Source organism: Rhamphochromis longiceps, linkage group LG19, assembly GCF_057381845.1.
Source record: "Rhamphochromis longiceps isolate RC_006_pf linkage group LG19, R_longiceps_female_GT1.1, whole genome shotgun sequence".
NCBI classification, from domain to species: domain Eukaryota; kingdom Metazoa; phylum Chordata; class Actinopteri; order Cichliformes; family Cichlidae; genus Rhamphochromis; species Rhamphochromis longiceps.
Window position 1 is genome coordinate 5008751 of NC_140575.1, and position 13767 is coordinate 5022517.

Genomic DNA, 13767 nt, shown 5'->3' on the forward strand with positions numbered 1-13767 from the left:
GTTCGGGAGACAATTTAGCAGTTTACACTATTTTGTAATCAGGCAGTTAAAGATTCGTTAAAGACACAGGTGTCAATGTCAGGTAGTCTGCACACAGAGAAGTGAAGTACAGTTCAAAATTCAAAATATATATTAGACACATGAAAACAGGAAATAATTGTGACTGGCTATTGATGGGGAGATGCCGTGGTTATATTTTAATTTGAAAAAACAAAAGCCGGAAGAGTAACAGGATATTTCCGTTCCTTTGAGTTGTCGCCGACTCAGGTCTGCGGCAGACGGAGCAGCGGTGAGAATGCAGAGATCTTGAACACAACTGAAGTAAATTTTTCCCTTTTGCTTTTGTGGACTGTCATTTTCTTATAAGGACTAACGTGTTGTAGCCGGAACGACCAGGTAAATGATCACCTTCATTTTTTCCTCCAGTTTTTGTGCAAACTTTTGCCCATTCGCTAGCCAACCCAGGCTAACAGCCTGTTACCTGTAAGCCTCTGCTTAATGTAGCTGTTAAAGCTAAATGACGACACTGTTTAATAGATGTTTAAGTGGAGAGAAAGAAATGTTTTTCGGCTCATATTGTTAGCTTACTTTGGTACATGTGGTTGACTTCAGTGGCATGTTGTCTTTGGAAATAGAGGAGAGAGTATGTGACTTTCAGGAGATTAAAAGTGTCAGATACTTCGTAATCCCTCTAAGAATCCTCACTGAAGCTGTTGGGTTTAATCAGTGAGTCTATCTTCATTTCGAATTCATGGTCCATGTAAACAGAAAGATCGCAGAATAGAATACAATAGAACAAGTTGGGGAGTTTTGCCAAACCAGACTGTGTTGCTACAGCTGCACATTAGAATTCTAACCAGAATACCTTTTAAACCTCTTCAACAAAAGGTTCCTTTAAACCTTTCCTGAAGTAGACAGTGATGGCAGCACCACTCCCTCAAAAGAGATTTGTAATTCCTTATTTATTATTTTAACACCTTACTCATTACAGTTTTCTCTATTAATTACCCTGGCAGTTTTGATATATTTAGGATTGGAAATGAAGTTCAGGCACCAAGGTTAAAGAGCAGCAGAACAGCAGCTGAAATTCATGGTTTTATTTCTTGCCTGGCACTCTTGGAGAAGTGTGATGTCTCTGTGGGGTGTGGTTGCAGGTGCAGTCAGTGCTGCTTGTCTCCTTTACTACTAAGATGTGGGGTGTATGTCATGTAAGATAGACTATCACTGTGTTCTGGTGTATTGGAAACCAAACGTCTTAGTTTTTGTGAATGAAACAATGAGCATGAAGCTGCTGACACCCAATTTATTTCTGAATGTTCGGCAGCTCAGTTCTGTCCTCATGATGTCCTGACAAATTCTGGTGTTAGAATTCCGAATAGTAGGTCCTGTCTATGTTTTCACTTTGATTCAGACTGGGGCTGCTCAGCAGGGACATGGTCTGCTCTTTTCTGTGGGACAGTAGTTATTTTTAGAGTCTTCCTGCACTTCAGTGAACACTGTGTGTGTTAACGAAGAAGACCAAGTTGTGCTGTTCAATAATTTATGAGCTGCTCTCTCTTCTTCTGCATCTTTCTCCTCCTTTTCCAGTTTAATCTACTCTGTTAGGGACAAAGGCTGAATAGCTTAGTCTAAAAAGCACTTAGTGGAGCTCAGAGGTGCTTTAGCAGTGGAGAGAGGCTTGAAATAAGATGTAACAAGATGCAGAAAAAAATAGGTATTGATAAAATATATTCCACATATGCACTACAGGCTCACAGTATGAGATACTTTTATGAGAACTTTTGATATTTGAGGGTGTGTGGACTGGAGCCAGATCTACACTCAACAAAAATATAAACGCAACACCTTTGTTACTGCTCCCATTCCCCATGGGATGGACGTAGAGACCTAAAATTCATTCCAGATACACAATATAACCATCCCTCCCAAACAGTGGTCACAAATCAGTCCAAATGTGTGGTAGTGGGCACATCTGCTATATTGAGATAATCCATCCCACCTCACAGGTGTGCCACATCAGGATGCTGATCTGACATCATGAGTAGTGCACAGGTGTACCTCAGACTGCCCACAACAAAAGGCCACCCTGGAATGTGCAGTTTTGTCTCACAGCAAAATGCCACAGATGCCACAAGCAATGAGGGAGCGTGCAATTAGCATGCTGACAGCAGGAATGTCAACCAGATCTGTCGCCCGTGCATTGAATGTTCATTTCTCAACCATAAGCCGTCTCCACAGGCGTTTCAGAGAATATGGCAGCACATCCAACCGGCCTCACAACCGCAGACCTCGTGTAACCACACCAGCCCAGGACCTCCACATCCAGCAGGTTCACCTCCAAGATCGTCTGAGACCAGCCACCCAGACAGCTGCTGGAACAATTGGTTTGCACAACCAAACAATTTCTGCACAAACTGTCAGAAACCGTCTCAGGGACGCTCAACTGCATGCCCGTCGTCCTCATCAGGGTCTTGACCTGACTCCAGCTCGTCGCCGTAACAGACTTGTGTGGGCAAATGCTCACATTCGATGGCGTCTGGCACGTTGGAGAGGTGTGCGCTTCACGGATGAATCATGGTTCACATTGTTCAGGGCAGATGGCAGCTGAGAATGTCCCAGTTCTTGCATGGCCAGCATACTCACCGGACATGTCACCCATTGAGCATGTTCGGGATGTGCTTGACCGGCGTATACGACAGCGTGTACCAGTTCCCACGAATATCCAACAACCTCGCACAGCCATTGAAGTGGAGTGGACCAACATTCCACAGGCCACAATTGACAATCTGATAGACTCCATGCGACGATGTGTTGCACTGCATGAGGCAAATGGTGGTCACACCAGATACTGACCGGTTCTGGGTCCCCAGACCCCCAATAGCGCAAAAAACTGCACATTCCAGGGTGGCCTTTTGTTGTGGGCAGTCTGAGGTACACCTGTGCACTACTCATGATGTCAGATCAGCATCCTGATGTGGCACACCTGTGAGGTGGGATGGATTATCTCAATATAGCAGATGTGCCCACTACCACACATTTGGACTGATTTGTGACCACTGTTTGGGAGGGATGGTTATATTGTGTATCTGGAATGAATTTTAGGTCTCTACGTCCATCCCATGGGGAATGGGAGCAGTAACAAAGGTGTTGCGTTTATATTTTTGTTGAGTGTATATAGAGGCACTCAAAGAGGAGGTATCCATGTTGCTCTGATTTATTTTATTTTTGAAGATCCAGACTTGGGAACAGTGGGTTTATAGCAGTGTGACCATCTGTAAGTGTATTTAAAAATAGAAAAATCCTTCGGTGAACTGTCAGTGAAAACCGTAGTTCGGCTTAGGGCTGTGCGATATGACCAGAATCTCATATCCCGATATAAGAATTCTATCGTCCAGATAACGATATAAATGGTAAATGGTCTGTATTTGTATAGCGCTTTACATATCACAAAAATGTAACATTTTCTGTAAATTCTGTGACTCTCGGGCAGCTTGAGTTGCATGAAGTGTTTCCAGCTGGGCATCGTGTACCTGGAGTCGAGTGTTTTAACCGATGCATGAAACGATACATTTTTAGACATAAGTTATAACGGCCGCCGTTTTCTTTGTGAGTATTTATTACACGGCGTGCTGCGGGGAAAAGCCTGTTCTAACGTTTGAGTCTAAGGTTTTGTTTTGTTTTTTAGCACCTGGCGTCTTTTTTTTTTTTTTTTTTTTTTTTACTTCTCATCCGTAAATAATCTGCTCTTTCACGTGATTCAGTTTATTTTGAAAAGTCTCAACGGGATCTTGAGCTTTATTGTGAAAGGTTTATGTGGAACATAAACAAGCGGACACGCGATGGTGTTACCGTAGTTGTTGCTAACCACAACGCATAAAAACAGGCGCTTGTCCGTCCTTAGTGTGGCTATATTAAATATAAGAGAAAGAGAGAACTTTAAGAAATTGATATAGCCACTACAGTGACCATCAAAACGGTGAAAAAATATTGCCGTAAACAGTTTATTTTGCGACACACAATCTGATATCGTCGTGTTGGTGTTGTTCCCAGATCGTCATACTAAAACATTTTGTTCCAGGATCAACATTGCAAGTGACCAATCAGAATGTTGTGACGTCATACTTTTGCGACTTCGGGAAAAACCGCCGTAAAACAAAAAACTGTACTTAAGCTGCAAGAAACCGCCTCTGTCCTCCGATCAACGGACCCTAACCCTAACCCTAACTGTAACCCTTTAATAAACGGTAAGCAGAACTGATATTGTCCTTGCAACATCGGAATTTCATAATGCACGAATGGCTTGGTTCGTAAAAGAATAACGTCACAACAATGTGATTGGTCACTTTCAATGTTGAACCCGGAACTGGAAACAACACCAACACGACGATATCAGATCATCCATTTTGGCACACCACGAAACAAACGGTAGCGTAAAATGAAACGATAGACGTTTTTACATCGTCATCAGATATATATCATTATATTGAACAGCCCTAGTTCGGCTTAGGGATTTTCTTGGCAACTATGTTCTTAACCGACTAAACAAGGAAAAAAAATTAGGCTAACCATGACTAACAGTTTTATTTTTTTAAAGGCAGTCTAAAACTAAGAAACAATGAGATATCATGTTAAATTTGAGAACTACTTAAGGTCAAAAACTCATTAAACAAAGGCATTTGAAACCATTGGTCACATTCATCAACAATGCGTAACTGTGCGTCATCTCGCATCATGCATTATGAACATTGCATGTTATATTTTGGAATCACATTGGAGTCACTGTTTCCAACAAGTGCAATCATTCAATAGTTATCAGAGCTCAGCACTGCCCTCTGTCAAAGCTTTAATTTCTGATGTTATGCTTTAGATTTCTGTAAGGATAACTTGGAGAGATCTTAGCACAGATCAGAATTTACTCTGCCTGACAGAGGGATGTTGCCTGTACTATGAAGCACAATTTGGGGCTTAGTGAGGTAACTTTAAATTTAATCCTGGATTTTCAGTGTTTATAAGGTGGTTTGCTTTTTACCAGGTTATAACACCAGATCTAATTAGTCAAAAGCAAGTTACTGGTTACTTTCATTAACAACAACGATGGCAAAACCATCATGTGGCTCCGCCATCCGCTTGTTTATTTTCCACACAAACCTTTCACAATTAACCTCAAGATCCTGTTGAGACTTTTCAAAATAAACTGAAATGATATACATTATTCTTATTTCTCAGAAAACTGTACTATGCAAATTATGCCGCAAACTGTCCCCACCACACTCAAACACGGTAAACCTCTTCTACCACCTACGCAAGAATGATGTGAAAGAGCATGAGGAGAGTTTACAGCTGAGAAGCAAAAAAGAGCCTTCAGGTGCTCAAAATAAACCTTAAATGTTGGAACAGGCCTTTCCCTGCAGCACACCATGTAAAAAATACAAAGAAAATGGCGGTCATTACAACTTATATATCTAAAATTGTATAGCTTCATGCCTCTGTCAAGCGACACCCAGCTGAAAACACTTCACACAAGTCGAGTTGCCCGGGATTCACAGAATTTACAGAAAACGCACTATTTCTCGAAATATATTGCGATCGGGATATGAGATTGTGGTCATATTGCACAGCCCTATATATCACAAAATGGTGCATTTTCTGTAAATTCTGTGAATCTCGGGCAACTTGACTTATATGAAGTGTTTTCAGCTGGGTATTTTGTACCTGGAGTTGAGTGTTTTGACCAATGCATGAAACTATATAAGTTGTAACGGCTGCCATTTTCTTTGAGTATTTATTACATGGCTTGCTGTGGGGAAAAGCCTATTCTATCATTTGAGTCTAAGGTTTTTTATTTTGACTCCTTTTTGCTTCTCATCCGTAAACTCTCTCCATACAGTTTCACATGATTCTTCTGTAGGTGGTAGAAAAGGTTTGTCGTGTTTGAGTCCATGGTGGGTACCGATTTCCTGCATAATTTACGTAGTACAGTTTTCTGGTCCATGTCAGACTTTTTATAACCAAACCATGTCCAAGCTACATAGGTAGCCACTCATTTAGGAATAAGGTCCTCGACTTGTTTTGTTTTTTTAACAGGTCCTTTAACAATAGATGTTTTAATTTCGTCATCCGGCATATTTCATCATATCACGCAGCCCTGGCTTGCTTTGCAGTTTAGGGCACAGGGAGACCATAGTGTTCATTAGTTCTCCATCAGGATCCCAAAGGCAGCTGTTGGCTATTGGGAATCCTCTAGTTCCAATGTCAAGTTGATCTGTACGTCCATTTAAAAAAAAAAAAAAAAAAAAAAAAACCCAACCACAATCTTAAATGGTGTATACAGCAAAATAATATATATAATAATATATATATATATATATATATATATATATATATATATATATATATATATATATATATATATATATATATATATATATAATAATATGTATATTTTATATAGAGCTGGGCGATATAAAATTTTTCATATCACGATATGTTTTTTTCATTTCAGGCGATAACGATATCTATCACGATATAAGCCAAATAACTATATTTGTAAGATTTAAATGTGCCGTTGCTCACAAGTAAAATGTGAAATAATCAGCAGCTTGTTTTGATTTAAATATTTATTTTCCAAAATAAGTTCAACAGGGTAGAAGTACTTAAGGAACATGAGACTTTTTCAGATAAATAAAGGCAAATATTGCAAACTACACAAAAGGCAGCCGCTAAAGCGTTTAAGTTTCAAAATAGAACAAACGAAACAGACGACTAAATTGTCAATTCCACTTAGAAACAAAATATTAATTCTAAAAATAAATCTTAGTTTGTTTTACAGAAGAACAGACAAAACTGACTAACTTTTGTCAATATCAAATAAACTGAGAACTAAAAGGAAATTCTCAATCTCTCCTTGTTGTATAGCTTAGCTTTTCAAACAGTTTTAACAGTTACTTTAGTCTGACAAAAGCCGAATGACGAATCAGCGCTTCCAGTCAGAGATTGAGCATGCACCGCTTTATTGTATTTCCAGACTTGCTTTCGGCACAATTTACAGTGCGCTACTCTGTTTTTTGTCAGACTTGAAATAGCCGAAATACCTTCACACTACGGAACTTCTATGGCTCTTCCGTTCGACAATCTCTCCGGCATTGGAACCATCATCGGTTTTCTCTTCGGTAACCTTCGGTCACGCTGTCGGTTGATTTTTCTCTAGTCTGCGCACTCATTTCCTCCATTACCCTGGGCGGCATGGCGGCTGGCTGCTTCCCAAACAAATACACATGTGCGGCTTGGCACGCACGTAACAAGTCACGTGACGTGACGCTGCGGCTGTGATTGGTTCGGCTCTGCGCTACTTAATTTGGATTGGCTGTTCAAGAGCCTATCGCAATAGTTTAATTTTTCTATCGAGAAAAAGTTATTTCGCAATACATATCGTTATCGTTCTATCGCCCAGCTCTAATTTTATATATATATATATATATATATATATATATATATATATATATATATATATATATATACATACACACATACATACACATTTTTGGAAACTTAAAGAAATATGCTAGAAAATATTACTCTCATTGTTAACATCACCCACAGTATTCACCGAATGAGAATATTTGTTCCCAGTATCCACAGCTGGGGTCCTTGATTGGAGCAAAGTCTGAGCCAAATCTTGTGTGCCTTGGTGCTGTCTTTCTACTAACGCTAGATAAACTAAACTGCCTTTGTTTTTTGTTTTTTATCCTATGTCTCAAAGAATTTTGGAGGATGGCAGGTCATCCACACTGAGCACTTGGGAGAGCACAGGAAAAAGACAGAAGGTGAAAGAGGAGCACTACTGGTGTTGTGCGATGGAGCGTGCTCACAGCCTCCTCCTGGACGAGGAGGCATGTAATCAGGTGGGCAAACACCAGAAGGCCGAGTTCATCTTGGAATGGCTTAACCACCTAAAGAGGCTCCTCCCAGTCACTGACAGGGTAAGAGGTCATATGATCATGGAAAATAAAAAGGAATTAATTGTGTAACTCTGAGAGTGGTAATTCTATTAATGTTTGTTACCCATTAGGTCGATATCAGACAGAACCAGCGGTGTTTGGTTGACCAGCTGTGGGAAATTCTAATTAACTCTCCAAGCGGGCCTACCCGCTGGCTGTTGGCCCACTGCTTGGCTGTGCTCTATCGCTTAGGAGACCCCATCCCATCCAACTTAATGGTGGAGAGGTGTAACGACATAATACGCAGCAAAGATGACTCGCCGTCAGCCCTTCCAACCCGGTTGTAAGTCTGGATACATTTATGATCACGAGGGAAGAAAAAAAAAACTTTTCCTCTTTTCCATCCCCTTAAAAATGTGGGTGCAGTACCCATTCAGGGAGCATGTGAGACAGTTGTTACGATTCGGTGTTGTCAGTGTTTTGTTTTAGGCATGACGGTTATGTTTCCTGTTTTACTTTGAAGGTCTGTTGTATCTCAGTGTGTTCAGTTTACGCTTCCTTGTCTCGTCAGTTCTGATTTGCCCCAGCTGTGTTTCCCTCCTGTGGTCCATTCCCTGATTGCTCCCTCTATGTATTTAAGCCTTGTGTTTCAGTTTGTGATGGTCGCGATCTTCCCCCCCGGTTGTAAATAGTTTGGTGTTTTGATGTAAATAGCTGTCGATACTTTCGTTTTGGGATATTTTTGTGGAAAACCGTAGTAGTTGTTTTGTTTTTTTCCCCTTATTTTTATTGTTCCTGTGTTGCACGCCGGTTGCCTAGGCCGGGGTGTAACACAGTGTTAATAACAACAGTGTTATTTTTTTGAAAGCTTGAAATTTAAAGAATAAATCTCTATTCACTGATGTCACAATTGGAAATGTTATTGTGATGTGATTATTTGAATGAAAATGAAGCTGAAAACTTTTTAAGACTTAAAATATGTTTAGTTCAGTTTTCAAGCTAGTTTTTAAATGCAGTCTGTGGGCCGTTTACACTCTAAACATTGCTTGTTGATATTTGTTCACATTAAATGAGTCATTAAATGCTATCAAGCTTCTGAAAAGTAAGGTTCTGAAATTGAGTATGAATCGTACTATAATTAATATAATTGTAATATAATTTCCACTGATTTCCATTTTTTTTTCTGTCTGTGACGACAGTGGTCTCAGCTAATATATATGGCTCTTTCTTGCCCTCCTGTTTTTTTTTTAAGATAAATATCATGCTGACATGTGTTAATATTCCACCACAAAATAGATGCTGTTACGAAATGCGAAATTCATGCTTGCTGATGTTTAGGGTTTGTTGAACACGCTCCCTGTCCCTATGCAGTTTTTCAAACCTTGGCTCCTCTAGTCTGCATGTTGACGTATCCTTAGGCAGGATGTTTGAACATTGAGCTGCAATTACATCCACTTAAGTGTGAGTGCGTGAAGGTTAAAAAGCCCCTTGGCATACAGTAGAAAAAAGTGTTTGCATGAATGTGTGTGTGTGGGTGAATAAGACGTGTCAATAAGTAAGTGCTTTCAGAGTAGAAAAGCACAATATACAGGGAGTGCAGAATTATTAGGCAAGTTGTATTTTTGAGGAATAATTTTATTATTGAACAACAACCATGTTCTCAATGAACCCAAAAACCTCATTAATATCAAAGCTTAATGTTTTTGGAATTAGTTTTTAGTTTGTTGTTAGTTTTAGCTATTTTAGGGGGATATCTGTGTGTGCAGGTGACTATTACTGTGCATAATTATTAGGCAACTTAGCAAAAAACAAATATATACCCATTTCAATTATTTATTTTTACCAGTGACACCAATATAACATCTCCACATTCACAAATATACATTTCTGACATTCAAAAACAAAACAAAAACAAATCAGCGACCAATATAGCCACCTTTCTTTGCAAGGACGCTCAAAAGCCTGCCATCCATGGATTCTGTCAGTGTTTTGATCTGTTCACCATCAACATTGCGTGCAGCAGCAACCACAGCCTCCCAGACACTGTTCAGAGAGGTGTACTGTTTTCCCTCCTTGTAAATCTCACATTTGATGATGGACCACAGGTTCTCAATGGGGTTCAGATCAGGTGAACAAGGAGGCCATGTCATTAGTTTGTCTTCTTTTATACCCTCTCTTGCCAGCCACGCTGTGGAGTACTTGGACGCGTGTGATGGAGCATTGTCCTGCATGAAAATCATGTTTTTCTTGAAGGATGCAGACTTCTTCCTGTACCACTGCTTGAAGAAGGTATCTTCCAGAAACTGGCAGTAGGACTGGGAGTTGAGCTTGACTCCATCCTCAATCCGAAAAGGCCCCACAAGCTCATCTTTGATGATACCAGCCCAAACCAGTACTCCACATCCACCTTGCTGGCGTCTGAGTCGGACTGGAGCGCTCTGCCCTTTACCAATCCAGCCACGGGCCCATCCATCTGGCCCATCAAGACTCACTCTCATTTCATCAGTCCATAAAACCTTAGAAAAACCAGTCTTGAGATATTTCTTGGCCCAGTCTTGACGTTTCAGCTTGTGTGTCTTGTTCAGTGGTGGTCGTCTTTCAGCCTTTCTTACCTTGGCCATGTCTCTGAGTATTGCACACCTTGTGCTTTTGGGCACTCCAGTGATGTTGCAGCTCTGAAATATGGCCAAACTGGTGGCAAGTGGCATCTTGGCAGCTGCACGCTTGACTTTTCTCAGTTCATGGGCAGTTATTTGGCGCCTTGGTTTTTCCACACGCTTCTTGCGACCCTGTTGACAAAATAGAATGAAACGCTTGATTGTTCGATGATCACGCTTCAGAAGCTTTGCAATTTTGAGACTGCTGCATCCCTCTGCAAGATATCTCACTATTTTTGACTTTTCTGAGCCTGTCAAGTCCTTCTTTTGACCCATTTTGCCAAAGGAAAGGAAGTTGCCTAATAATTATGCACACCTGATATGGGGTGTTGATGTCATTAGACCACACCCCTTCTCATTACAGAGATGCACATCACCTAATATGCTTAATTGGTAGTAGACTTTCGAGCCTATACAGCTTGGAGTAAGACAACATGCATGAAGAGGATGATGTGGACAAAATACTCATTTGCCTAATAATTCTGCACTCCCTGTAAGTGCCAGTCCATTTACCGTTTTCTTATGTGTTTTTCAGGGCAGCCATTGCATGTCTTGGCACATTATATGAACAGCTTGGTCGGATGCTCATCGGCTGCTTCAAAGATACGTTAGTTTGCCTGCTGAAGGCTATGAAGAGTGCTGAGGTTTGTTCACTTATCTCCTGCTTTTGTAAGTTTCAGAAAGATGTAGAAAAGACTAAAGCAGGTTTAACAAATTGTCAGTGATTCTGCTGGAACAAAAAAGGGACACATGCAGACTAACCACAAACCAGACATTTATTCAGACATTAATATGTAATTCTTTCCGAGGTAGAATGATTGTACAGCACACATCTGGCTTTAAATAACAAGAACTGGGTTTGAATTCATTTTGGATCTGGGTCAAATATATAACACAGGGACATTTATATATTTACTTAAGTTTTATCTCAACCAGAAGCTTTTAGTAGCTATCATCAAGTTTGTAGCTCTGGCACAAGTATGGCTGAATATTTGTCTAACACTATATAGAGGGGTCCTCTAAAACTGTTGCCCGGCAACCTTTAAAAACACCTCCAAATTATTTCCCTTTCTTTCAGGTTAAAGAAGTTTAATTATACATTGGATCTTTGTGATGTCCTAGGACAAATACCTGCAATAATAGATTTATAATATTTTCCACATTATCCAAGACATGCGGTTTTAGTAAAACAAAGAAATACATCACCACAGCTCTTACATACAATTATAGGAAAGAAAATGCAGTTCATTATCAGGACCTTGTTCTGTAATTTGTGGTAATTCAAAGAAAACGTGCATGTGTTTGTGTGTGTAATTAATTTCACTTTGGGAAATAATGAAAAAAAAACATTGGAATGGACTTCTGACACCACCACCTTTAGGCTAATTCTGGCTCTGGCTCATGTGTGTGACATCCCTGCCTGCCCTGAAACTGTGTAGTGATAAATGCTGAAAATGTTACCTAGATATTCTGATTGAGATTTTGAAGGGCTTTTCTCACTTGAACAGGTCAAAGTAGTTATAAGATAAAGAAAGATTTTAATCAGAACAGCTGCAGATTTGTGAGATGATTTTTCACAAATAACCTTCTGTGCTGCTCTCAGTCTCAGGGTCGCTATGAGATCATGCTCAGCATGGAGAGGATCCTTCGAGGTTTGGGTGTCAGTGCAGTGTCGTGTCACCGTGACATCTACAAGGTAGTGAGAGCCTGTCTGACAGACCGGTCCATGGCTGTACGCTGTGCTGCTGCCAAGGTAACAGCAGCCGTCATGTCTCATTTGACATTATTTATTATTTATTGTTCTTGTAACACCCTGTCAGTTTAGGTTTGATTTCCTTCCATGCAGCTAGTTTTAAAAATCAATCTGAATCTGGAGGTCTATGAAACTTTGTCTTGGTTTGTGCTCATTTTCGGCTCAGATGTTTGGATAGCTAAGTACTTCTGTGTGTCATCCGGTCAGGTTTTGTTGGAGCTGCAGAGAGAGGCTGCATTCTTGTGGACCAGTGAGCTGGAGAATGTGGCCACTGTGTGCTTCAGAGCTTTTGAAGGATCAAACTACAACGTCAGAGTGTCTGTATCCAAACTGCTGGGAATTCTCCTAGCTGCTGCTGTGGAACCGCGACAGTTCACTGGTATGACCCCAAAATAGGGCTCTGTAATATGTACAGGTTATCCGAACCCAAAGCAGCCCCAGACCATGACACTACCACCATGCTTTAAGTTATTTTAATAAAATGCTGTGTTTAGTTTTGTGTCAGATTTAGTGGGACTCAAGTTCAACTTTTGTTTTCTTCTCAGTCCACAGAATATTTTCCCAAAAGGCTTAGGGGTCATAAAAGACGGGGTTTTTTGCCAAGTATAATGGCTGTCACCATGGTTCACTGGAATCCCAAAGTCTTAGAAATGGCTTTGTAACCCTTTCCAGACTGATGAATATTAATAAATTTGTCTTTCATCTGTTTCTTTAGATTATGGAATCATGCTTTGCTTTTTCAGGTCTTTCAACCTATTCCAGTTTGTCAAATCCATTCTATTTTTGTGATTTCTTTTTTTACCAATCTAGCAGTAATCATTCTTGGGTGTTACTGGGTGTGAAACTGAACTCAGCTTCCCAAAAAATAAATAAAAGCTACTTTGTATTTTTTACAAAAAATTATTTTTTTTTCCTCCCGCTGCACTGTACCTATAAATAAGCAGCTCTCTGCATCAGGTTATGACAATAGATGACAAGTTCAACAATCAGTATGTCAGTGAAGACATATTCACAGATTACATATTATTATGTAATTTAATTGGCCATTAGATTACATTATTGGAGTTGTACAATTGCAGTTAGAGCTTCCCAGTGTTTATTAGATTTGCAGTCTCACACTGTAATTGCTGGGTGAGTTGAATTACCAACCCTCCACGTTGGCATTTACATGTATGTTCAGACAGCTATTTGCACATATATGAGATCAATAAACTCTATTGCCCCCCTCCTCCCCTGCAGCCCCCAGGCAGGGTGCTCGGAGTCAAGGCTCTCTGGAGGAGGTCATGGAATTACTGTCTGGAGGGTTTCTGCGGGGTGGAGGGGGTTTTCTCCGAGCCAGTGGAGACATGCTCAAGGGTACAAGCTCTGTCAGCAAGGACGTCCGCATCGGAGTTACACAGGTGAACCACAGTGACAGCAT

General features: G+C 40.3%; 1 protein-coding gene across 1 annotated transcript in view; it reads left to right on the plus strand.

Moving 5' to 3' along the window:
• The first annotated feature begins 247 nt into the window (after positions 1-247).
• heatr5a (HEAT repeat containing 5a) overlaps positions 248-13767 on the plus strand; it is a 94058-nt gene continuing 80538 nt past the window's right edge. Inside the window, exons 1-7 of the mRNA XM_085392524.1 lie at positions 248-396; positions 7760-7979; positions 8069-8280; positions 11130-11238; positions 12198-12347; positions 12555-12726; positions 13587-13747. Coding sequence (XP_085248650.1) covers positions 7854-7979; positions 8069-8280; positions 11130-11238; positions 12198-12347; positions 12555-12726; positions 13587-13747 — 930 coding nt within the window. The 5' untranslated portion in view covers positions 248-396; positions 7760-7853. The remainder of the gene's footprint in view (positions 397-7759; positions 7980-8068; positions 8281-11129; positions 11239-12197; positions 12348-12554; positions 12727-13586; positions 13748-13767) is intronic.